At 36.7% G+C, this 24,540-nt stretch overlaps 1 protein-coding gene across 12 annotated transcripts in view; it reads left to right on the forward strand.

Annotated features, from left to right (window-relative positions):
- Positions 1–24,540, forward strand: part of LOC109419679 (titin) — a 556,752-nt gene that overhangs the window by 476,314 nt on the left and 55,898 nt on the right. For 11 of the 12 annotated variants that reach the window (XM_062853867.1, XM_062853868.1, XM_062853857.1 and 8 more), the window contains 3 exons: positions 12,403–12,530; positions 12,752–12,935; positions 12,998–14,071. The exons of the other annotated variant lie outside the window; for it this stretch is intronic. In XM_062853867.1, coding sequence (XP_062709851.1) covers positions 12,403–12,530; positions 12,752–12,935; positions 12,998–13,116 — 431 coding nt within the window. In that variant the 3' untranslated portion in view covers positions 13,117–14,071. Of the gene's footprint in view, positions 1–12,402; positions 12,531–12,751; positions 12,936–12,997; positions 14,072–24,540 lie in introns of those variants that run through there. 12 annotated transcript variants of the gene reach the window in all.

Raw genomic sequence — 24,540 nt, forward strand, 5'->3', positions numbered from 1 at the left:
ACGCAGCGAGGAAAACTTATCGAACACTAGGCAGAGATGTTTTTGGATCTATCGAAACGTCCCAGTCAAGAAATTTATATGTAAATTTCAGACCCGTATTATACGAACAACTTAACCCGTAAATATTTTATTGCATTAGATGCTACAAATTTGCTTCAGTGCAAAATTGAGTGCTGAAAAAAATGCTTCAATGATCGATTGCTGATATGATTCGTTTTAATGTAAGATAACCGAACCCATCTTAAGGCAAAACAAAAAATTACGTGTCTATCTATTTTTGGTAAAGATCATTCCTGCCAAATTTTAGCAATATTGGAGCACTTTTGTTTTCTAGTGTATTAATTTTTCATGGAATGGCTGCATACATAAATAAAGGAGTATCTGAATCTGATCTCAGTGTTTTCCTCAGGAGTAGCTTCTAGCATTAACCTAGGTGTCTTATTTTAAATTCGCGGTTTTCGCGGAATTCCACCAGGGATCGGATTTTTAAAGAAATTAATTCTGGGTTTTACTCTCTGAAACTTCTCCAGGAGTTCCTTCTGATATTTGCTCAGGCGTTACTTTTGATTTTTTTTATAAGAGTTCCTCTGGAGTTTGCTTCAGAAGCTCATACGGTGATTTTTTCAGGATTTTGTTCCTAAATTCGAAAATTCCTTCTGAAATTTCATTCTGAGTTCTATTTTAGGTTTCCGCAGAAGTTTTTCCCGGGATTTCCTCAAAAAAAATTCTGGGGCTCCATCAGGAGTTCCTTTTGCGATTCCTCAAAGAGTTTCTCGTGGCCTTCCTCCAAGAAATGTTTCTGGAAGTCATCCAGGAATTGTTCCATGAGTTCTGTTTAGGGAATTCTCCTACAGGATTTCGTACTAAGATCCTTATGAAAGTTTTTTCAGGGTTTCCAGCAGGAGTGCTTTTCATCTATGTAGTTTTTTTTTAAATCACGCAAGCAAGGATGGGATCATTCATTTGCAATCAGTTACATTCACTTGCTGTTAACTCTCTTCAGAAACATCGTAGCAAAAATAAATGTATGGAACACATTTTCAATTTTGTTTTACCTAAAACTTCATAGAACAATGTACTAGCATAGCATCAATAATTGAGTCAACAGAAACCAGCAAACGCAACTCTCCACGGCGTGAATGTAATTTACATTCACGGCGTGGAGAGATACATTCACAGCTCGCTCACGACTCTGGTATGCGTGTGCGATCCTGATCTCATTCGGTAAACTTTCAGATAACACTACAAAATTAAATTTATCCATACGTTGTTTTATGATAGCATGATTCTGAACTGAGATAGTAGCAAGTGAATGTAATTCTTTGCCCCATCCCTGCCCGCAAGTGCTTCTGCTGGACTTCCTCCAAAACCATCTTTAGGATATCTCCAAGAAAGTTTCCTGGAGAAAACGCTAAATAGAAAACCCTGTAGACCTTTGATAGTGGTCAGTCCTAAAACTCTCGAAATGCCTCCTAAAGTACTTGTTTTGCAAAATTGTAAGGAGTGCAGAGAGTGATGTGTCGCAGAACTGGGTTTAGAAAATAAAATTCAAAATGGCCATTGGCTCTGGTATCCCAGATTTCCGGTGTACCTCTAAAATGTCTCAAATTGCCCAAGTAACACAACATGTTCTATAGGAATTATTTCGACTCTAATATGACCAGTTACTGTGTTTTGTTTCATAACAATAAAACCGTTTTTCAGACAGATATATGACCGAAAAAGCGCAGAAGGTGGAGCTTCGGCAACATATTTGAGATGTTATAATCATGTTCTATATGAATCAAAGCATACTTAATAATGTTTCTTAGTATGTTTTACAATACATAATTCTGACAACTTTTAATAAACAAACTACACGTCTTCTTTTTTTTTTAATTGAGGATAAAAAATCAGTTTCTTTTCTAAAGCGTAATCAATGTTTGTTGCATAACCGTATTCAACTAAGTTTCAAAATGTCAAAAAAAAAACTATTCAAGTGCAAAATATGGCTTGCGATATTATTTCAGCTAGACTATTTCAACTTAAACTTGGCTTTCTATGACTAGAAATTGTGGTGCGAGTCGTTTTTTTCTGGTGAAATAGGCATTTGTACTTCGATAAATTTAATGCGCCTTATAAACATGTATCTTTGAAGGATAATAAAATAAAATAAATTAAAACCATCGTTTTACTTGAACTAATGTAACCTAAAGTGCTTTGTTTTCCTAAGTAATATTTTTAATTCCTGCAAAAAAATCATACATCATGGATAAAAATGGGATATTTGACTGGATATTTTATAAATATTAAAAGTATTAATGAAAAAATAAATGGCATACTTGGACACTGCATGCTAAATGATTCGAGATACGACTAGAAACTAGCTTAATGCTTACCACTCTGGAAAATTTGTAAATGTAAATTGAGAACATTCTTTTGACAATGTCATACATATAGCCATCACAATTTATATGGATGCGAATGAAGAAATTTTAAAGTGACAAACACATTGGCAGAGGAAGCTCTAAATAAATAACTGTGCAAATGCTCGTAGACTAACACTAAGCTGAGAAGTAGGTTTTGGTCCAGTGTTGACAACGTCAGACGAAGAAGAATATGTATTTCACATTTTTGGGCTGATTTTATAAACGAAAATTTGACAGGAGGTAGTGTCACTACCTCGTGAAAATCAATATCATTATCAACATTGTTGTCGGTTCGTAAAATGGGTAATTTTGCATAAAAAAATGCGGTGAAAGTCGATAAGGATTTCCATCTAGAATAATGGCACACTACTAGTTTTTCCAGGATAATAAAATTTATGTATGCCGTCGAGCCCATTGAAATTTTATTAATTAATACAATCAAAATTGTAGAGCATTGGCACTGTAAAAGCTGGCAATGCGATTTAGACCTCTTGTAAGGTCCTTCTGCCTCTTGCCATGTTATTCCGACCCCTACCGCCACGTTGCACTGGCCGGGTTACGAGCAACCTTAGGGAAGATGAGGTAACCAACCCCGGTGGGAACTGTGGTCGTATGCTGACAGGAACCGTGAAGGGGAGGGGGGGGGGGGGTGGGGGGTTTTGCTTCGAAAAACTTACTGGGTTCCTCCAGACAGTAAACCGGGGGGTTGGTGTTAGGCCCTGCGAGTCGGCCGTAAAAAAACAAGCACCGTAAAGTCAACAAGTGAAGAATGCGAACCGATACAATGGCGACGATCACAGCGAAGAAAAGGGACTTGTGACTGGAAGCTCGGTACGTGGAACTGCAGATCTCTCAACTTCATTGGGAGCACCCGCATACTAGCCTACACTCTCAAAAAATTAGGAATTTACGCATGACGTAAACCATCAACGTACGTAAACATTTCATGACTGAATGGCAAATTTGACTCAACTTTACATCCAACGAGTTGGTTGCACAACATGTCAACAAACTTATTTGACCAGGTAGGTAGAAACAGTTTAACATTTATCGTTCATCTGACAACTTGCTGATACGACCGAGAGGTAAAGACTGTGCTTCTCAATCAGCAGACCAGGGTTGGAATCCAGTTCAATATTTTACATTCATATGTTTTATCTGTCGGTTTGGCTCTAGCGATTGCTAGCTCGACATTATTTGTGATAAAAGATGTAAATTTGTGTCAAAAAGGGCTGCTCCTTTTATGTGCATCCAAGGGAACTTAAATTTACATGATTGTTTCTAAGAGTGTATGTACTGAAGGATTGCGGGTTTGGAATGGTTGCGTTGTGGGAGGTGTGTTGGATAGAATCTATGGTGCGAACGTTTAGAGGTAATCATACCATCTACCGAGAAGTGCACTGCATGCAGAGCGGTTTTGGAGAAGAATGCAGCGCGGGTTTTAACGCTGCAGCATGGAACCGGACTGAATGTGGAGCGATATAGGCAGGCGGAGGCAGCAGACTCGCCTCTTCCGGGAGAAAAAGCGCCTCCGATCTTCACGAAATCCGAACAATTTGTCTGTTTTGCAGATGACATGGATATAATTGCTAGAACATTTGGAAAGTGCCGAACAGTATACCCGCCTGAAACGTGAAGCAGCCTAACTGGTGGTAAATGCGGCGAAAACTAAATGCATGCTGGTAGGTGGGACTGAGAGAGACATGACAAGCTTTGGCAGCAATATTACGATAGACGAGGATACTTTCGAGGTGGTAGAAGAATTCGTCTACCTCGGTTCCTTACTTACGGCTGACAATAACGTGTACAGTAAATATTTCTGGTATAATGATCCCCTCATTACATTTTTCAGTATAAGTTGTCATTAGTAACATTATGTATAGTTTTTATTCTTAATTTATTACATATTGAACATCATATCGACATTTTTATGATCGGTAGTGTAACATAACCTAGTTAAAAATAATGATTTTAGTTTATGTTACATATGTTTGTTTGCTTACTGAAAAAACATCAATATGACTTAATGTAAACAAACAAAACATATTATGTTTAACAAAAACTTCATCGAAAACAAGTATTGAAAGACAGACTGAAAATGTTACTCATATATGACTTATGAAACATACTGAACATGTCATCATGTTACACATGTTTGCATACATACTGCAGAAACCCTGAATATGACTTCATAAGAACAAATGAAACATATTATGTTTCGACAGAACTTAACCAAAACAAGTATTGGAAGTAAGACTGAAAATATTACTCTAATACGACTTATCAAACATATTGAGTCTGTTGAGCTGTAGAGGACATATCCTATAGCTCGTTCATTATGTGAGTTGTCGATTTCGTATCAATTTTTGTGAAAATGTGCTTCTACGTCGTACAAACTCGGAAAACAAAGAAATTAAAACTGATTTTAACTTTAGTGCCGTCAAAATGGGTGAAAAACAATGTAGTGTATTGGCCCCCGAACAATTTAATAACGCTGGCGAAAAACAAAGATTCATTACCGGATGCAACAACCTGGAAGCAGCAGAAATGCAAAGTAGTTGGCAAAGCGACTACTTTCGATAGAGCAGAAGACACTATGCGAAAATTGGAAGCGCTGACAGATTCTGAGGATGCTGTTGATATGCCAATGGGGACGTTTAATATCAAGTATATTAAGCAGAATATAACTTTTGTTAATTTAGAATAGTAGTGAATCCGTTACTTTCATTTTATGGTAACTTCAAGATTATTGACATTTGTTACTATTTGAGGTTGACCAAGTTTTTCCCTGACATACAATTTTTGTTTTCATATTATAGAAGCATACACGACGGTTCCCTACCGAGAATATGTTTGATGAACATATTAGGACAAATATAAAACTTAATCAGACTTGTCATATTGCGACAAAATAAACGTTATTAGAACATATCCAACAAAATTGATAACAACATGTCAAGTTTGTTTGAAAAGACATAATATTTACTTAAATATGACTTTTTAATAAGAGATCATTAAAGACTAGTTTTTGGAATCATGAATATGGCTTATACACGACAACATTTGTTTTGAAAAACTTTGAAACAACTGTTATAGGACAAAATGATTAGTTTAAGACTTCTGATTATGTTTTCGGTGTTACTTGGGTGTCTTCTAGAGTTCATGTTTTACAAAATCATGGAGATTGATATGCTGCATGTGAGGTTTTAGCTGACATTACAATTACAGCTAACATACCGGAATCCGGTTTGCAAAACTAGGAGAAATTTGTTATTGATTGTTACAAAAAAATACAATGCTTTGAAAAATGACTCAGAAACAGCCATTTGAATTTTGAACTTTTTGACGAAATGGGTGGGGACCAGGGATGCCAGATGACTTTTTAAAAATCTATTATTTTTTTCAAATATCTAAGGTAATTCGCTAATTGTTGAACACCACTCAAATTTGGTGGTGGTGGTTGAACAGTTTCTGAAAATTTTATTATAAATCTAACTTAAGTAATTATCCCTTAACGTAAACGTATGATGTAGATGCGTATGCATGTGTGTCATGATATTGCTCCAATTAAGTTACAAAATTATACATATTTTACGTCAAAAATATTGATTTTTTTTTATTGACATTTTTACCGCTGATGACACGAAAACTGCACAATGCTTAAGATGAATTTTAAGAAATTGCTCTTACGAAATAATCTTTCCTGGCAAGTTGACCACAAATATCAAAGTCACACCATACTTACATGAACTGGAAGGATGTCCTTAACGGTTTAACATTGTTTAAAATCACATTTTCATTGTAATTTCATTTGGAAAAAATATGTTTCTTATCACACTATCAATCTGCATCTAGGATCCAATCGTGGACATAACCTACCTACCATGACTGCCAGATTTTTTTTCCACTTTACCTAATCGTGCATGTCATGGCGTTTAAAGGGCATTTCAGGGATGTTCCAGGGGTGTTTCAGAGTGCATCAGGATGGTTCCAGGGGTTCTCAATGGGTTTCAAGGGCGTTCCAGAGGTGTTCCAGAGGGATTCAGAGTGTTAAGGCGTTCCAGAGGGGTTTAGGAGCGATCCACGAGTTTGCAAGGGATTTCAGAGTCGTTACAGGGATATTATAGGGGGTTCAGTGGGTCCCATGAGTATCCAGTATTTCAGGGGCATTCAAAGGCGTTCTTTTCTTCAATCGTTTTCTCTTCTAGTCAAATCTTTTCAGTATTTTTTTGTAACTAGGGTAATTTTCCATTTGTTGCACGACTAAAAACTCGCCTATTGCTGCACACTCCATGTTTTTCTTATGAGGTGTGCAACAATTGGCGAATTTTTAGCCGTGCAGCAATTGGCGATTTACCCTAGTCACGTTTAAAACGATTTCAGTCCACTAGAGCTCTTTTCAAATGAGAAGCGATTCCCTGTCATTTTAATAAATTGTCACTCAAATGACTTACTGGCCACAAAACACGAAATACCCGGAAAAAATTCGCCAGAGTGAAAAATTATCGGATGTCGGGTCAAAGTCGGATCAAATATTATTTAATGTTGCACCACTGTTGGACCCACATCGGATAACTGTAGGGTCTATGTTGGGTTTGGTAGCCAAAAAAAAAATAGGTCAATGACAGGTTGATGTCGGGTAATACGTCATCAATTACGAACAAAGCTTGAACCGTTCAACAATTAGCGAGAACTGTCCAACATTAGGATGACCTAGCTTAAGGAAGCGTTCAACATTAGGATGAGCTAGCCTTAGGAAGCGTTCAACATTTGGGTAACAGACCTATCATACAAATGTTCTATTTTCTCTTAGAAAATGGGGAATAGGGAAGGGTATATAAATTCAACGGGAAGTATAAGGAATGAGTGGATCTAGACGTTCACTGGATATTTTTCAACTAAAGTGGAATTATGCACGGAAAAATAAACGAAAACAAAAATGCCAGTACTAATCGTTCAACAATTGGCGAATTACCCTATATCACATACAAAAAAAAAACAAAAAAAAACTCTAGCTCAAAAATCGGTATTTCATATAAAACGTCATCTGTGTTGATGCTCAAAAATCTGTATAATACAGATAAATCTGTATATATGGCCTCCCTGGTAAAGACGTACATGTCAACAGAAATCCTAAATGTCATCTATTTGATGCCCTGGCGCTATTTTAAAAACGCATTGGAATTTTGTAAGGGAATAGTTTTTGTTCGGGCGCGCAGTAAAATTGTGTTATTCTCAGAAAAATGCACTATTCAGATTAAGCTACAAAATAGCAATATTGTAATCGTTAAGTTTCGCAATTTACATCGGAATTAAAATTGTGGCCCAACATCACTGCCCTCATTCGCACAACAGTCCCATGTGAATAGGAAACCCAGCAAACATGGGACTGTTATGCGAATAGGGGCAGACAGTTTAGTTAACTATTTAACAACCTTCTTCTTCTTCTTCTTGGCGTAACGTCCTCATTGGGACAAAGCCTGCTTCTCAGTTCTATGAGCACTTCCACAGTTATTAACTGAGAGCTTCTTCTGCCAATGACCATTTTGCATGCGTATATCGTGTGGCAGGCACGAAGATACTTTATGCCCAAGGAAGTCAAGGAAATTTCCTTTACGAAAAGATCCTGGACCGACCGGGAATCGAACCCGTCACCCTCAGCATGGTCATGCTGAATACCCGTGCGTTTACCGCCTCGGCTATATGGGCCCGGTTGTTGTTAACAACCTTACAAATGCTAATTTTATTTAAAACAAATACGCTGCCTATCGTATTTTTGGAAGCTGTGGTAAAGTAAACTCTGTTAGAACAAACACGTTCTACAAATACACGTTATTTCCGACGGTAGTTATTATAAAAAATGAACACACCTATAATTTTATTCGCTAAAGCCTTAATTCTGAACTTCTATAGTTAAATTATGTGCAGTTTAAAATATACTGTTTTTTTTACGACAATAATGGTACAGCGTAAAAAAAACCGTGATATTTGAAAAACCGCGTGAAAAAATAAGTCACGGTAGATATGGACCTGACTATTTCACGCGGGTTTTTGAAAAAAGATAACGCATTTTTTTTTATTTACGACACATTTGTGCCCACCAGTTAGCGAGTGTGATGTGGATTGGCATCTAAGCCGAAGAGAGACAGGTTTATGAAAAAGAAGTGTTCATGGTGTGGCTTCGGAATCAGTTTGGCTATCTACACTAGTTTACAAAATAAAACGAAAGTCGTGAACCAAAATTTTTGAAGCATAATTTAGCGCTGATTTCGAAACCGTGCTTCAAAAAATTTAAAGTAGAACAGTTTTTGAGTTTTAGCTCAATATCGAGTTTTACAACTTTTTAAAATAGGGAATTTAAAAAAAAAAATCAAATATCTTGCGTTTGTTCAACTAATTTTAAATCTTTTTCCATAAATTAAAAGCTGAATATAACACCATTCGATCATCTGAATACAGGTTTGGCGTCAGATTGATGAAATTCAAGATATTGGCGAGTTTTGGGGACGATCTCCTTAAATTTTAGTTAAATTTCCAAAATTATATGAAGAAATGTATTTTTTTCAATAAGAAAAAAATGATTGAAAAATTCTTTCTCAACGTTTATTTGACATATCATATGTAGGCGAGTTACAGAAAAAAATTCAGCTCAATCGGAGCATTGATTACGGAGAATGAGATATGTGAAGTGACCGACTTTGCTCAAAAATAGAACAAAAATTGATTTCAAATCATTAATCTTGTATGGAAAGTCGAAAAAATTTCCGCTCTACTGTATTTTTTTTCCTTCGCGTTTTCGAACTCAGAGCATGATTCTACACCATAAACAATCATCAGCTTACCGAGTTCAAAAATGCTGTAAACTAGTGCTATTCTGCAGAATCATTACCTGTTCTGTGGCTTAGTTAGTTAAAGCGCCGGTCTAGTGAATACGGAGTCGTAGGTTCGAATCCCACCAGAACACGATTTTTTTCACAAATTTCATCTCTCAATTTGTCAATTTGCAACATTTCGTGCCTTCCAACTACAAGTTTTCGATTGAGTCCGAACCTACCTTTCTAAGGAGTAAAATCTAAAGTACATTCACTATTCAAAATAACCTCCTCAGAACATAGCGTGAAATATTATTCAGTTTATGTAAAAATGTTGTAAAATCAAGATTGTTACTTTTGATTCATACAGCCCAAGCTAAATCTTTTTTTTTTTTTTTTCTAACGTAATATGATCCACAACTTTGAAAAACGGTGATGTATCAAAAAAGACAGTTACACCTTTTTGAAATGTTGGTGCCGAAATGGCTCCTCAACCTCAAGGTTTAGTGTACCGACACACCAGGATGCATTATGTTAGAAGTTTTAGTGAAAATTGAGATATTGATGCAAGTGCATCATAGACATAGACTATTGATACACTGTTTTAATTTTTGGTTCATAGTGCAACCACGACACTACCACGACATGATGAGGACTGGGTGGATGGAGATTAATTCAATATTAGAACCATTTCCCGGAGATCTCTTTGGCGAAGCCGGGGAAATTTGTTTTTGCGACCTACCTATCTAGCAATGTTGGCATCAAGCTTTAGGGTAATCCAAGTTGACGTAATACATTTCTCTACAACACGACCAACCCGCCAGGGATGATTAATTTTCGCCATGATTCATCAACCCATTCTGACTTTCGGAGGTTACATTACCTACTGTGAAGGGAAATAAAATTTTCACTTTCGTCGGTTGAATCACCCAGTGATGTTTTGCATTGAGGTAGCTATATAGCGAAGATACACGAACAACTGCGGGGGAGGGACGTTGGCCTCTTATGTCAACTTTGTCGGCATATTTTTCTTTTCCGTGCCGTGGTGGAGCACCATGGCAGGTTGTAAAAAGTATTGCATTTAAGGCGAGACATTCTTCGGGTTTCTAGGGCAAGAATTTGATAAACGAAATTCAGCGCTGTCGCCAGCCGTAGCCGTTGTTTTGGCGGTTTTTGGCACAGACGGCAACTGTTCGCCACTGTTTGATCACTCAATCAAATGTCAAGAAACCTCGACCGGGTGTTTGTATTTGGCGCCTAGGTTGGTGTTAATTCCACCGTAGGATTACGTGGTTGAAGAAGTTATGTATTTTTTTCACAAGCGTCTGATCACTTTGATGTTTAAGACCGGTACATTTTTTTTATCTGTATTAACGAGATGTTTAGCCCTTGGCTAGTTCATCTCGGGACCCACGCTCTAGTTTCCTTCCGAAGCAAGAACTCATTTTGCGAGTTTGCCGGGAGTGGGATTCGATCCCATGTCCTCGGCGTGATAGTCACGTGCTTTAACCATCATACCAGATCCGCTCTACAAGACCGGTACATTTCGGTACATTCAAGGGTTTCTTTGTCCCTTTGTCTATTCTGATGGTTGACAGACCAAGGAATTTTGACTTGGATGTTTTTTTAATCAAAACGCTCAGTTTCATTGCAAAACTTTTGGATTTATGAATTTTACAAAAACAGAGACAGTTTAGTATTCAATAGTTCTAGAATGGGTAGGATACTCATCTTTTTTGCGTCTCTGAGAGTTTTCGTTGACACCCAAGTAACAATTCTATTGCTGATTGGTTTTGTTTGATTTTTATTAGGGTTTTATTACAGTAATGATTTAAAGTCACAGTTTTACGACTCCTTTTATGAAAACCTTTGATTAAATATTTTATAGTATACTTGAAGATATCCGTAAAGCCATATTTTAAGAGTAAACAAAACTCTCCGATATGTAAACCCTCTGGCATTTATTATTACCACAATAAAACGGTTCAAACTCTCAACAGATGACGATCCGTTCGATTAGTAACGACATCTGTTGGTGGAAAAGCAGAAACTACGACACTGCTAGGTTTATTGCGATCATCATAAAAATAAACTTGTTTTCGTTTTGTTTTCCTTAATTAAGGTCGTCGCTATATTAAAGAATAAGCTAACGTGAATGGAAAATAGTTCATTTTGCTCGAATTAACAATTAATTGATAACATAGTCCCATTTCCACAACATGCTCACATAAATAAACTCACTCAGCTGAGTTTTCTTGTGATTCGAGATAGTTTTACTGAATAAGCAAATTAATTTATTTCATCCCTAGATGATAATATTCACCATTTTCGAAACGCATTGATTTTATGTTTCTGCAACCCCAATATTCACGGTAAAATTGAATGCGCATAAGCCAACACAACAACTACTAAAATATTACTTTGAAATGATTGCTTTGTACTTATGAACGATGTATCCTCCTGAACTTTACTTGCTATCAAAGAAGCTTCTCTGCATCTTGAGCTGTCATAGATTTTGTTGAAAAAAAAACAACAACAACAATCATCATAACTTCTTTTCGAAAATGGAAAATTTTTCAACTAGGTTTTAAAACGGTTTTAATACTACTCTAAATGCGGTTTGCAAAACCTCTCCGAGAGTGGTCCACTTAGCCAGAAGATGCTCTTAAAGAGGTTATCAAGAGGTGTTGATGTATAAATCAGTTTTATTACAAGTTTTATTAAGTTGGTCATGAAGATCTCTTATAGAGCCGAACAAAACATTAAATGTTACTTGGGCAGTGAGGTAATGTACTATGATTTAAACATAAGACTTCAGTGTTTGTCATGTTTATTCGCTCCAAAAACCGTGTTTATGTCTTACCACTACAGTGCGTGTGTTAAGCCTTACCTTTTTGTGTGTTTTGTACTAACATCAGAAACCTTCCAGTCTTTCGGTAAGTACCTCGATTCCAGTGCATGTAAAACTTGTATTTCCATAAGTGCATCTGTGTGATCGCTTCTCAGTTTCGCCGCATCGTATCGCATCGCCTATCGCTCAGCAGCAGCATGTCAGACAGCCGCAATCGCTTCACCAGAAAAAAAGCTCCTGCGCAGTTTGTACTCATTGTGCTTCGATGTTCTGAAGTGGTTTGAAGAAACTAAAGCCATCGCTCCGGAAATTCTTGTTTTGTCCCCTTCAGACCAGCAACAGCAACAACAGCAGCAACTATCGACCCCGGTGCAGGGCTTCAACCGCTCAGCTACTAGCACTCCCAAGCACCATCCACAGGACCCGGCTATTGCCACCAAGCAGCCACTATTCGTTGCCGTAAGTTTCATCAGGGGGTGTTGCATTGGACAAATACCAGAACTTCTGGTCTGACTTATTGCCGATTATAGGACTAGACTCACAAGTTAAAGTCCATGTCTATATTCATGTTCAAGACCAGCACCTAACTAGACCTAAAACCTGCAATAAGTCAATCCTAGTTCTAGGTTTTAGCTTACGAAATTACACCAGAGCTTGAATTTTCACGTTTCATATTGCAGCCCCTGAAGGACATTGCCGTCGTCAGTGGACAGCCGGCGCGTTTCGAGTGCATCGTCGCGTGCGATGCCACACCTGCTGTTCGTTGGACCAAGAACAACGTTCCGATTGACGAGAGCGGCCAGCGGTACTATCCGGAATATCGGAATGGACTGTGTCGCCTTTCGCTTCCGGTTGCCTACGAAGGTTCGAAAATGTTTCATTCTCATCCAGGCATCTTCCTCAGCTAACTCTACCCAATCTTTTAGGTGATGCCGGCAAGTACTGCTGTTTGGCCGAGAACCACTTGGGCCACTCGCAGACCTGCGCCGATCTGACCGTGGTCGACAGCGACTGGAGAACGGCGTCGGCCGTGACGGAGTTTTAGATTGGGAACACTCCGGCAGAATGGGAAGAAGCGAAGGAAGAAAAGTTAGACACTCAACGAAAATCGTGTGAACTCAAAGAAGGAGACAGGGATCGATAGCAAGAAAAAAAAAACTCGAAAATTAAAAAAAAAAACAAATAAGAATCAGAACCAGTGAAAACTCGAAACAATCAGCTAAGGAAACAGAATCAGAACTATCAGAACTTAATATAATTAAACGAAAGAAAATATACTTGTTTTTATAATAACAGTAAGCTTTTTTGTTTAAGTAAACCATATCAGATACGAATGGAAAGAAGAAGCAAGAGCATAGTTTTGGGCGAGCTTCTTCTTTTAATGTAAAGTGTTGCTTTTACTCGTTGTCTATTTAGTGGTTTTCCAATTCTTGTTTTGTACTTATTTATTTATAAAATGTGAGAAAAATCCGTCAGTTATTTATTTTAGATTTAAACTCTGACCCACGAACACATTTTTTTAACGATTCATCATTTTAATTTCACCGTAAATTACAACAAAAAAACTGTAAAATTTTCAGAAAAAAAAAACAAAAAAAAACGAAACTGAAACATTGATCGAAATGAATGAAAATTGAATTTAAAATCTGGACCTCTTTCATACCCAAAATATATGAAATAAAACCAATGCAGATATTAATTTATAAATAATTTTGAAATGAAATTCTAAATGAACTAGCTTTAAATGTTCTTTCAACTGTCTTGAAATGTCATTTTTTCATCTAATCAGCCTCATCAAAATCATTATCATCACTTTTTTTTAGAGTGAATGAATTGAAAAATGTTTTAAAGTCACCACGAATCATTTGGAAAAGGAAGAAAAAAATAAACTTGAATAATTACTGTAAATCGTTATAAGATGATATTGCACCCCACGACTGGAGAGGAAATTTATGTAAAACAACATCCGACTAATTGATGGAAATAAAATCGAGAGAGTAGTGTTTTGGTTTTGGGAGGCAAAGAAGAATTGAAAGAAATATGGTTGAGCGTTTTACATATACCTTGTGAAAACGTTGACCCGTTTTTTTTTTTACGTCATAAGGGTGACCAATTTTAAGATAGAGTGGTTCTAAAAATCAAAGTTGTTCAAAACTAAACATTTTCAAAAACCATAATTTTTGAACTAACTGACCAATTTAAACCCTTCTTTTTTATTGAGAAGATATGGAATTGTAATTTTCAGGAAAAATAGGTTGAAAGGGCCAAAATGTGTTTAGGTGCAAAAGATTTAAAATATATTTGTTTTTTTTTTGCACGTTGTCATGGTCCCGGGACCAAAGGATTTGGATTTATATGTTTTATATCAGGAAACTCGGAAAATTTAGGGTAGCATATCAAAAAATCAGAAATGTACTTTCTTAAGTTGATGAGATATATTTTTTTTGAAAATAAAGCCCCTTCAAAACTTCAATTTATTATCTTTTAAACAGAAAAGAGAAGTTTAAAATCAGTCAAGTGGTTCAAAAGTTATTATTTATTGAAAATTATCACTTCTGAAAAACTTTTATTTTTTGCACCACTCTATCTGAAAATTAGTGACCCTGATGGCGAGTTAAATAAAAATACGGGTGTAATTATATTCTATGAACTACAAACCCATATAGATTTTCTATGGACTGGCTGTATACATCAAAAGTATCATTTTTTAGTCAAACAGACTAGAAGAAGCTCGTAAAATCAGCATAAAACCAAAATAAAATATGTTTTACTACGCGTCTTTGAACCTCTACAAGGCTGTTTGGCCAATAGAATGCTACTTGGGATACAACAAGATACAAATTTGTTCAATTATGTATATTTATATCCAACTAGCTGTCCCGACAAACTATGTCTTGCCGTCTTCTGGTGGTTTGACAACTATTGAGCTCAAAAGAGCACCGCACTCTAGATTGGTTTCATTTCGATAGTGTTGATTTCCTTCCCAGCTCATACAAAATCAGTACTTTATCAATTTTCTTACTTTTGTAGTTGATTTTCGTAACTTTTTGTAGATATAAACACAGCCACCACGAATACGAACCGAACCGTTCAAGAGTCATCCTGATCGGTTCAGCCGTTCGTGAGTTTTGTTGCCTCAAAGGGGCTTCAAACTCATTTATATATATATATATATATATATATATATATATATATATATATAAATATATATATATATATATATATATATATATATATATATATATATATATATAGATAGATATAGATTATTTTACTTAAAATCAGCCTTGATATCCCTTTGTGACGAACCAGCACAATTTGTGCTGGTGAACAATAAAAATTCTGAATTCTTTTTAATCTGTTTAGTCTTTGTTATAAGTGAAGTGAAGAAAGAAATATGTTCTAGTTATTCAACCATAACTCCAGTATGTATGTGTGCAAACGAACTTTTGTTCATTTTGCATAAGAGAGTTAACAAGTAAACCCCAAAAAGATGAAAGTGACGCATTCTTTTCATTTTTCAGTTTTCTACGTTCTTCTTTTCTTCTTTATGGTTCGACGTTCGCATTAGAACTTGGCCTGCCTCTCTTCAACTTAGTGTTCTTAAAGCACTTCCACAGTCATTCATTGAAGGGCTTTCTTTGCCTGCCATTGCATGAATTCCCTTCAAGAAATTCCCCAAAAAATTTAAGAAAGTTTTGAGCATGAACTTATTACTTAAAAGTACTTGAAAATTTCCATTGAAACCACTGGATGAACTTTCCAACCAATTTATTGGGAAATTCCCCACAGAGTCCTTGAAGAAATTACCGATAAAATTTCACGAAGAATTGCTCAAACAATTCTTCAATGATGTCCTGATAGTAATACCTGAAAGAATACTTGAAAAAAATCTCGTGTAATACTTGAATCAACTTTCGATTGGAATCGTAAAAATATTCCCAAACAAATCTGAAGAAGGATTTCGCTACAAATCCTTTAAGGATTCCAATTCACAATCCACTAGGATTTCTCGGAGAAATTGCTCAAATAACGTACATTTTCTGGATAGAATCTGTGCATGAAAATCATTTCATCATCAAACCATCCCAGGTAGAATTCTGCAAGCAGGATTTTCTGGATCCTACGGAAATACATCATCCCTTGCATATTTTCTGATAAAGATCCTGAACAAATTAAAAATCAAATTCTGAAGAAGTGCCTGAAACAATTACAGATTTTTTTTAATTATTTTAAGATGACGATGGGTATTATCGGCAGGTTTATTCTCTTCGTCATGGGGGGTTTTTGTCGGCTAAATTTCTTTAAAATTGGTCATATAATTCAGCTTGGTTGGGAAGGATTTGAGGTCAACTCTGAGTTCAACAGCTTTCAAAAAACCCCCCATGACGAAGAGAACAAAACGGCCGAAAATACACAATTTCCCCTATATCACGAATTTTAACTCTAAGGCTAGTTCTTCATTCAGAATGCCTGCAGGTATCCCCCAATAAATAGTTGAAGAAATTGCTGGTGAAATAAATGTAGAAATTTTCGATGGAGCTTTTGGTTGAATTTGAAAAAAATTATCCGACGAACCTTTAGACAAATTCCTAAAGGGTATCAAGAGAAGTCTCTGAAGAAATTTTCAGTGAAATTTGTGGGGAAGTCAATTCCTAAATGCGGACTCGAGCCATCTCCGGAGTAGTCATGCTAACGAGTCCCTTGAGAAATTCCTCAAGTAATCCGTAAAGCAAGTATACACACTAGTGAAGCCAGAGTTCAATGGCAGCCTATTTATTGCACCCATAAACAAATGGAAACGCTCCATAGGAAATCAAAAAGCGCTCCATAGAGAATGAACATATGTTCCATTAAAATGTGCAATGTTACCCATAAATAATTGAAAACGTTCCATACTTTATAAAAAATGTACCGGTAAAACATAAAATTTTCTCATTAAAAGTACAATTTTGCACCAATACATAATACTGAAATGCTCCAGAATAAAATACAAAAGCTCCAAAGAAAAATGGAAATGCTCCATAGAAAATAGATGAATTCTCCATAAATATTATCAAACTGCACCATAAGAAATATGAATTGCTCCATGAAAAATTTAAAATCATCGATAGATAACATATTCTCATAATTTAATTCGACAGGGCTGAATTGCTTTACATTGTACTGCTTTAGTGATGCAAATGTTTAAAGTCATGGATAATTTTCAATTATTTATGGGTAACATTGCACATTTTCATGGAACATAAGTTCATTCCTCATGGGTCGCTTTTTGATTTTCTATAGGGCATCCAATCCCACTCCCGACAAACTCGCATAATGTGGGTTCTTCCTTCGGAAGGGAAGTTAAGCGTGGGTTCCGAGATGAACTAGCCTAGGGCTAAAAATCTCGTTAATACAGATAAAAAAATGAAAAAAATAGAAATCGATGGAGGGATTACTTAAAGAAAATAAAAAAAAATTCAACGAATCCCTGGAGAAATTTCCGTTGAAACCAAAGGGCATTGATAATGTAATCTCTAGATAAATTTCGGAAGAAAATTTCCAGTTCCATCTAATACATGATGACAATTTTCAAAAGAATCTATATAAATTACCAAAGGAATTTCATAGAGAATGCTCTATCGAATGCATTATAAATTTCCTAATAGATTCCTGAAAAAAAATCCACAAAATTGCAGACAAAATCACCAAAAAATCCAGAAGAAATTCTCCGAAGACTACTTGAAGAAAGCCTTGTTGAAATACTTTGAGAAAGTTTCGATGTAGTCCATAGACGAGGTTCCCAACGACTCCCTTGAAAAAACTCCACAAAGTACCCTTGTAGCAATTCTCAAAGAAATACCTAAGAATATTCCCCTGAATTACCTTGTAATTCCCGATTTAATCCCTGGACTCTCAATTATTTACTGGAGGAACTCAACTGTATCATGTCCGTAATTTTACAAAATAATGTCTAGAATTGCGAAACTTAAACACTAATCAAAACTGCAGAGTAAAATACAAAATCCAAAAAATGCAATCAACTTAAACAGATGCTATTTTTACAATGTAGGTCTAAAATAAAAACATATTCCAAAGCGATACTCTGTGGAATATTTTTGTGTTACAAATGTATACTGTTATCATGAATTACACTCTGTTTCATAACTATAGATCCATCCAAAATTTATTTGCTATTTATTCAAAGTGCAATTGATTATTTCATGCACTACACCATAATGATCACCCATGTGCCTTACACCTACTATCGTGTAATTTCAATCATGCACATGATGTTTACACAGATACATGAAAAAAACAAATTCCTTTTGTTTCATGACTATAGATTGCATTATTATTGCATTGCATATTATTATAGTTGTGAAGCTTAGTGTAGCTTATTAAAAGAATTATTATCTGTGCTGAACTTTTAGTTCTTTTTCAATTTGCTGACTATCTGAAAAGTAGCTCTGTACTAAGAACTCTTTGGAGTGTTTATTTTACTCAGAACATGGTATGTTTGTGGAAAGTTGCTTGCAATTGACTACAAAATAGTTGTAAATAGACAGATGATCATAATGATAATAGATTAATTTCAATTATTTATAGTTGTACATAAAGTAATAGTTCAGTACATTCCACACAAGTTTTACATATATGTAACCTCGAAACTGACCAAAGGTATAATCTTTCAACTGAACAGGAGCAAAAAAAAAAGTAATTTTTCTTGGAGTTTATTAAAAATATGAAAAATCGCGGGATCCCTGGAGTTCCCGGGATCAGCTCAGTATTATGTCCCAAATCCTGGGAAAATAAAAAGAGCTGGGAAATGTACACTCTAATTATTAAAAGTAAATCGAAATAAGTTCCCATAATTAACTAATTAAGTTCCAGTTCTTCTTGATGATGGCACTATCCATAAGTGCCGAAACGTTGTAGAGCCTCGTAAACGTGCTGTAAGGGTCACCAAGTAATCGCACCATGCTGTGGGATGAGGGTTCGAATTCTGCTCCGGGCGATGAATTCTTTCGTGAGAATAGTTTCTTCTCCATATCCACTGGTGCATGCTCCATGTGTCCCTTGTCTAGTGTTAAGTTTCATTCAGTCTTTACAGCCTTTGACTGAAGATTGTGTCCGCGTCTTTTTTTTTTTTTTTTTTTTTAATAAAAACCCATTTTGAGAATCAAGACTGCGTAGAAATATGGCACTTTAAATTGCATTGAACTGGACACTGATTTTGGCAACCATAGCCCCAATAAGCAATCCCGTTGATTTCCTAGGACAAATAAATTATTCTGGCTAGACAGGAGGAGCAAGGTAGTAGGTCAATGAAGTTTTATTTCAAGCCTATGATAAGAAAGAATATCTAATAAGCATTTATTTATTTATTTTATTTTATTTAGACATGTGTCTTTTTATAAATGTTACAAAACTATGTCCATAAGCGCCACGTATTTTAACCACGTATATGACATCCCTATTCCCACCCAATAGGATTGTTTGCAGCCAACATCAATTGGGTTCCCCCATTGACAATGCATTTGAGTTCCCTAAACATTGGTACAAGATGCGGGAATCGAAAACGTGACGTCATCGCACCCTGGTGATTTTAACATAGTGTTATACAATTGGTCTCGATGAATTAATTATCAACAACAAACTAATTAAAGTTAAAGTATTCAATGCATTTCCTCCTAAATGCTACAAAAGATTTCTTTAGCGTTAAACTGTTGGGAAATAGATTCCATACCATCTATACTTATTTGATACCATCCAGAGCTGATTTATTCAGCAAAGCTTATATTTTTAACTGAAGATGGCGCTCGATCATTTGCTGACTCTAAATTAGTGAAACTTTCAGACTAACTAGCGCAGACGCAGTGGGTTGTCGTGAAGTATTGCGCATGTGCACGAAAAGCTGAAATATGCTAGGAGATGGCACTTGTTTTAACTATCCATACGGTAATTGTTGAGTTCTAGTCTGTTCTAGTCACGATTATCCATCCTTTCCACTGATATATTTAATCTTGGATACGAATAAACGCACAGTTTTGCTCTTTTGATAAGCAATAATTCATGTATAAAACTTTTCTTTTTAATTCTTAGTTCACGTTCCTTGTTACCAATGATGATACCTTCGAACTGAATAGCATAGCATAGCATAGCATAGCATAGCCGACCGTACACATCCTGGGGTGGCTATCGATAGAGACGTTCAATGCGCCAGAAAAGATGCCTGGGACTTGACAAACCTTTCATTGAACGACCTCGACACCTGGCCAGGTCTTTACGATCAGCGGGGATGGGGAGGAAATGTTGATTAGATATCTACTCAGAATATGTCCAAGAACTTGGCCCACTTCATAGATATGTGGAGTTGGATTTTGGATAGGAATTTATGGCACGCTTTCCTTGGCGAGAAAGCAAACTTTTGGCATATTTACGAATATAGTAGGTTATTGAAATTTTCATTTACCTGAATAGATCTGAAAGTAATAATTAGTTATACAAATAAAATGGCCAGATCTCACCAAACTGGATCATTTTTCTGCTGATTGCTTCCAAAAATTCAATTTTCTTATGATGAGACCTTCTTCCTTCTTCCTTAACAGGCCATGTCGTCTCAGCAGGGGTATTACCGGTCTCAACTGGAAAATTTCCTCCCAGGAATCGAGATTGTTGAACTTCAGGGTTAAGCTTTCCAATTGATCGGAAATCTTGCAGTTTGCCGTTGACGCCGATCCGCAGCAGCATTAAAATTTTAATTCAGCCAAATCTAGTATCTTCAAGTTGAGTAGAAAATCACGGACGCGAAAAAACTGGCTGCCGAAATTTTCGACACGTCAACACGCGCACACAAACTACTTCCATGATGATAACTTCGAACTGAATGTTCATATTTTCATTTTTTTTAGCAAAAAGTTGCAGAGCTGATTTCAAAGGACGCAGAGCTGAAAGCAAAGGACGTTGACGAATCGTTGGCCTTTTGGTAATTAGATATTTTTTTTTAATATTGGTATCATATATTCAGAATCCTTTCCGGCAATGAAACTTTCCATGTGTTTTATTCCAATCTTCAATAGGGTCAATTAGGTTGTTTAGTGGATAAATTACACAGCGCAACATTTTTTTGTCTCAAGAGCAAACTTATGTGTCTCCGAAGGATTTTGGGCCGCTGAATCTGAATCCGGGCTCAGATTTGCTCTAACACGTCACAATTTTGAGCTATACCTCAATTTATAGGGCAAAATATGCGATTTTGGGCTTTTTTGACTGCAAGCCATTAAGCTTGGAAATATTTTTTTTAAGAAGTCAAAAGGTTAATTGGTCAATTAACATCTAAATTAACGACTCATGCAAAATATTTCGTTTTACCTAATCAAATTTGATAGATTTAAGCATTTTTTGTTAGTATGAAAACTTGCATGCAACTTTTGGAGGATGACTTGTATGGGAAATATCGTACCTAACATAAATCGCTTAAAACTATCAAATTTCATTTGGTAAAACGAAATATTTTGCATGAGTCGTTAATTTAGATGTTAATTGACCAATTAACCTTTTGATTGCTTAAAAAAAATATTTCCTTTCTTAATGGGTTGCAATCAAAAATGCCCAAAATCGCATATTTTGCCCTATAAATTGAGGTATAGCTCAAAATTGTGACGTGTTAGAGCAAATCTGAGCCCGGATTCGGATTCAGCGGCCCAAAATCCTTCGGAGACACATAAGTTTGCTCTTGAGACAGACAAAAAGTTATTTTTTGTTACGCTGTGTTATTGCTATTTTCTATAGTTTAATCGAAAGAGCTCATTTTTCTGATTATATTGAGATTTTATTGCTTTCTGATTCCTTTGTTTTGATAGCTAAACAAAGAAAACAGATTTTCGTGGATAAAAACAGTTCATTCTGAATAATACAAACTTAAAATGCATGTTAAAAATAGTTCCCGGGCACCAAAACCCTGAAAAACCCAGAAAATCGATTTCTACAGCAAACTGATTTCAAAATTACAAAAGACATGATCGACAGCGAGCCCCTATAGCCACAGCTGTAAAGGCGTGAGCGATCAGTATTCATGCTGGGGATGATGGATTCCTTGATTTCTTTGAACATAGAGTATCCTCGTCCCTACCCAAGCTATACACAATGTGTTACACATACAAAATGGTTAGTGGCAGAGAAAGCAGTCAGTTAAAAACTGTGAAAGTGCTCATAGAACACTAAGCTGAGAAGCAGGCTTTATTGCGTTGAGGACCTTACTTCAAGAAAAAGTAGAATAAGATAATCAATTTCGTTGCATTTGATTGTCGATGTTGCAAGTTATGTTCAACCACGGTGAAACTGGATGTATTATCTCGTTTTTTGGTTTTTGTTTTTCTATCAAATAACGAAGCAATATTTTCAAAACCGAGTTTCATACGCATTTCGAGGAAGGATCACGGTATCTTCCTAGTGGGAAATGTTTTTCGTTTTGAGATTATATTATTTAATAAAAAATCAAAAACAAAAAAAAACAGGAAATGCATCCTGATTTGCCTTAAGTGACGGATGAAAGTCAAATGAATTCTATTCAAATTATATTTTTACAAGACATCCATCGTCATAAAGTGGCAGCTAGTTAGAAGTCAGTCGCTCCAGAAACATTCAGAAATAGATTTTCTTGCTGCATACCAAAAGCCTCATTCCAGTGTCTCTCTCAATCTCACGCTATAGCGTTCAAATTGCTGATTTTTCGACCCGAATCGAACAGTTGGTTTCCATAAAGTTCTAACGCATTCCTCCAATCGACTGGCAAAAAAAAATAAACATTGCGAAAAATGCCTCTGTTTAGAATAACCGACCGGCAGATCATTTCAAAGACAAATATTTTCCCAATCCTCCTGGCTCGTGTCAAATTGAGTCACACCGGACTTTGAGCGCAGATTGTGATCTAATTTTTCGGGACTCGGGAACTGATGACCAATCCAATGCGATGATGCTTCATTCTGACTAAGGTGCCCTTTGCGACGCTCTGAGTCATTCCAACGCCGGGTAGTTGAAGGTGACGGACGTCCTGGCGCCTCTTGGTCAAGGTTCGAAGCTCTATCAATTTTCACCTTCCTTCTTCGTGTATGGCTCACCACCCGTCACGAAAATAGAATTCAATTTCAGATAGCCGGAAAACAACAGTTTTACCTGGTTCGCTCATGAAAGCGAAAATAGCACTCGTACACGACAGCTGCGCACAGTTCCAACTGATGCACCGACATCGAAAATGTCCGATCGCCAACCAACGCACATTTTTACGACGTGATGATTTTAATGTCTGTGTTTATGACGCGTGCACATTTATCCACCCGGGGCAGCAGGGAAAATGATCCTCCTCTTGCCTTGTTGGCGGCGCAGCTACCTTCCCACAGTCACTCACAATCTAAACACACCCAACAGCCAGTGCAATGCAGCAAGTACGAGCCGCTAATGAGTTTTCTTTCGATGTGCGGAGGTTTGTTTGGATACCCTTTTCCAAATGCATTATCATCATCATTATCACGGTGTACAGTGGGAAGAAGATGGCCAAAAACTTGCAAATCTATTCAAGAAATTCCTTCGAAATTCCGTGAGGTTTGCCACGGATATTTTCAGAAAATCCTTGAGAAGTTTCGTCAGGTATTTCTCCGGGGATTCCTTCCTTCATCTTTCCGAAACTTTTTCAATGATTTCCTTAGAAAATCCTTCAAAGTTACCTTAGATTCTCTTAAGTTCGTCCTTCAGGAATTACCTAGGGATTACCTCTGGAATTCATCCAAGGATTTTCTCAGAAATTCCCTCAGGAATCCCTCCAGGGAATTCCCTTATAAATTCCTCCAGGGATTCCTTTAGGAATTTTTCCAGGGAGTCCCTCAGGAATTTCTCCAGGGACTCCGTCAGGAACTCCTCCAGGGATTCCGTCAGGAATTCCTCCAGGAATTCCTTCAGGAATTCTTCCAGGGATTCCTTCAGAAATTCCTCCAGGGATTCCTTCAGGAATTCCTCCAGGGATTCCTTCAGGAATTCCTCCAGGGATTCCTTCAGGAATTCCTCCAGGGATTCCTTCAGGAATTCCTCCAGGGATTCCTTCAGGAGTTCCTCCAGGGATTCCTTCAGGAATTCCTCCAGGGATTCCTTCAGGAATTCCTCCAGGGATTCCTTCAGGAATTCCTCCAGGGATTCCTTCAGGAATTCCTCCAGGGATTCCTTCAGGAATTCCTCCAGGGATTCCTTCAGGAATTCCTCCAGGGATTCCTTCAGGAATTCCTCCAGGGATTCCTTCAGGAATTCCTCCAGGGATTCCTTCAGGAATTCCTCCAGGGATTCCTTCAGGAATTCCTCCAGGGATTCCTTCAGGAATTCCTCCAGGGATTCCTTCAGAAATTTCTCCAGGGATTCCTTCAGGAATTCAACCAGGGATTCCTTCATGAATGCTTCCATAGATTCCTTCGGGAATTCCTCCAGGGATTTCATCGGG

This window comes from Aedes albopictus, chromosome 2, assembly GCF_035046485.1.
Source record: "Aedes albopictus strain Foshan chromosome 2, AalbF5, whole genome shotgun sequence".
Taxonomy (NCBI): domain Eukaryota; kingdom Metazoa; phylum Arthropoda; class Insecta; order Diptera; family Culicidae; genus Aedes; species Aedes albopictus.